The following is a 3,069-nucleotide window of genomic DNA, read 5'->3' as shown; positions in this document are numbered from 1 at the left end:
ATATTTCGTAGCAAATGTTATATATTGAACCACATTGATAGCTTGGGCAAGTTTGATTCCAAGGTAGATGACAACATATTCTTGGGGTATTCTACCAGAAATAAAGCTTACAGGTGCTACAATCTAAGGTCTTCAAAAGTGGTTGAGTCGATTCATGTGAAGTTTGATGAGAATCCTAGGTCAACACCTCTTAAAAACTATGACAATACTTATGGTTTAAATGAAATTAGTTCCTCAGTTACTAAGCCTGAACATCTAACAGAAACCACTTATCCAGTGCTGCAAAAGCAGGTTCAAGCTGAAAACATCATTGGTTCACCTCAAGTTGGAAACAAGAAACAAAAAGAAGCTAAATGATTTAGAAGTTGAAGACAGTGAAGAATACAACCATTTTGCTACATTGTCATCCATTGAACCAAAGTCCTATTTTGAAGCTCAGAAAAGTAAAGATTGGTTAGCTACTATGCACGAAGAACTTGATCAAATTAATAAGAATGATACCTGGACACTTATTCCCAAACCTGAAGACAAGAATGTAATTGGCTTAAAGTGGATTTTCAGAAATAAAATGGATAAGAAGGGATCAGTTATCAGGAATAAGGCAAGATTGGTGTGTAATGGTTACTCTCAGCAGGCTAGTATTGATTATGATGAAACTTTTTCTCCAGTTGCAAGAATGAAATCCATTATAATGCTTCTATGTTTTGCCTGCCACAAACTAGTCCAAGTATACCGAATGGATGTTAAGTCTACCTTCCTTAATGGAGACCTAAATGAAAAAGTATACTTGGAACAACCTGAAGGCTCTGAAGATTTAGAGTTTCCCTCTCATGTTTACAAACTAAGTAAGGCTCTATATGGTCTCAAACAAGCCCCCAGAACCTGGTATGAAAAGCTGCATTAGTTCTTAGTTAAACAAGGATTTCACAAAGGCAAGGTTGATAATACTCTTTATGTAAAAACACATCAAGAATAGTTTCTAATTCTGCAAATCTATGTTGATGATATCATGTTTTGTGGCTCAAACACATCATTAGCTTCAGAATTTGCTAATCTCATGAAGACAAGGTTTCAAATGTCACTACTGGGGACTCTCAGATACTTTTTAGGCCTGCAAATTACTCAAACTTGCAATAGAATCTTCGTTTCTCAACAAAAGTATGCCTCGGAGCTACTTAAAAAGTTCAAAATGGATGATTGTAAGGCTGTCTCAGCACCACTATGTCCTAATACCAAACTCTCACTGGAGTGCACCACTGAAGAAGTTCCTTCAACACTTTACAGGTCAATCATTGGTAGTTCGCTATATTTTACTGCTTCAAGGCCTGATATAATGTACTCAATGGGTTTAGTGGCTAAATTTCTAAGTAATCTACAGGCTTCTCATCTCCAAGCTGCTAAAAGAATTCTCAGATATGTCAAGGGCACCATTTCATATGGTCTATACTATATTTTCTCACCCTCAATATTTATTGCAGCCTTCTCAAATGTTGATTGGGGTGGATCTTTACCTGACATAAAAAGTACCTTTAGTTGCTGTTATATTCTTGGCTCTAATGTGGTTTCTTAGCTAAAATTGGGAAAGGGCGTTTTGTGGGATTCTTGTCCAAAGTTCTTAGAACCTCTTGGAATGTTGTGAAATGATTAATTTAGGTTGTGTGGACCTTATTTGACTTGCTTAGGCTCAGATTTCCCTTCTTAGTTGTAAATTAACCATTTTATCCATAGTTAACGGATTTTGCTCGTTTTGACTCTCGTTTGCTCCTTCATTTTCTTTAGGTTCTGTGACTTCATTAATGGTCACATTGGTGTCTTAGGGATGATTTATGTCCTTAGAGACATTGGTTTATTTTTCGCTTAAGCATTTCGTGTGACGGCCCAAGTTTTGTAAACCTGGTGCGTCAGTGATGACTAAAAGATAATCCAATAATGGATCCAAAATGTGGAAGCGATAGGTGAAACAACGGTCTCTAGAGATACAATGCATCTCTAAGACACCAATGTGACCCTCAATGAGGTCATGGAACCCAAAGGAAAACAAATGCGGAAGTGTCGTTTAAAAAATAGACAAAAAGGAACCTAGGGGCAAAATGGTCATTTTGTAAAAGTGGATTCAAGTGCTATCGAGCACACCATTGGGAAGACAATGAAAAATTAAACATAATGGACTCAAGAATTTCATTATTCGGAGTCCGGACGAAGGAGAAAGGTCAAAAACAAAAATGACGTCGTGGTGGCCCGAAGAGGACAGCCCACTACTGCTGCAATTGAGAGTAAAAACGGGTATCTAAACGGACTTTTCAGGAAAAAATCAAAGAAGAAACCCCCCCCTAAAATTGAATTTCCTACCCCGAGCATGAACGGAAACAAAAAAAAAATGCATTGTAAAATGCCCAGGATGCCCTCAAGAAAATCAGATCAAGGGGGTAAAAATTTCTCCGAGCTGCTGCCCAAGGAAAGGAAATAGGGCTTCGGGAGGTTTTTAAATTGCCTAAATTAAAAATTCAATCTTCAAATACACCCACAAGACCCCCGGAAGTTTTGGATCGGTCGTCACACTTTTCAAAAAAAAGTCGATGAATAGTACCAAGTACATTTGCACTAACAATCTGTAAAACCTCGCAGCAAGGATTTTTTGGACAAATATGGATTTTTGAGGGCCAAGATGGCATTTTCTGGAAAAACACAGAGAAAAAACCCCCCTCAAAATTGAGTTTTCTATGTGACTCATGAGAAAAATGAAGAAAACCCATTTTGAGAATAGAATAGGGTAAAACTCCCTAAAAATGCTACTTAGAGTTTTTGTTTCATCAAGGATGGTGTTGTTTGCCAAAGTGAGTATGCAAGTCCATGCAATATGATAAAATAGATATACCAACATGGCCTAAAGCCTCTTTACATTCCATTAACAAGTTTTAGCATACAAAGCCTCCATTTTTCACAAATAAGCTACAATGGCAATACATGAGTTTTAGAGGAAACATACTTGTAACCTTTCAAGTTAATGGCCATTGGCCTCATGTCATACATGTAAAATTCATTAAAAAGGAGTGTACTTATGTACACTTT

At 37.1% G+C, this 3,069-nt stretch overlaps 1 protein-coding gene across 1 annotated transcript; it reads left to right on the top strand.

The window, feature by feature from the left end:
• Window positions 1-1,009: 1,009 nt before the first annotated feature.
• LOC132272375 (uncharacterized mitochondrial protein AtMg00810-like) lies at window positions 1,010-1,570 on the top strand. Its single transcript, XM_059773533.1, has one exon. It carries the CDS (start codon window positions 1,010-1,012, stop codon window positions 1,568-1,570), a length of 561 nt encoding a protein of 186 aa, XP_059629516.1.
• Window positions 1,571-3,069: the final 1,499 nt, after the last annotated feature.

This window comes from Cornus florida, unplaced genomic scaffold (assembly GCF_030987335.1).
Source record: "Cornus florida cultivar Cherokee Brave unplaced genomic scaffold, ASM3098733v1 CherokeeBrave_3.0.0_Hap2_Chr09, whole genome shotgun sequence".
Taxonomy (NCBI): Eukaryota; Viridiplantae; Streptophyta; class Magnoliopsida; order Cornales; family Cornaceae; genus Cornus; species Cornus florida.
The sequence above is the reverse complement of the archived record's forward strand: the minus strand, read 5'-3'. Positions and strand labels throughout refer to the sequence as shown.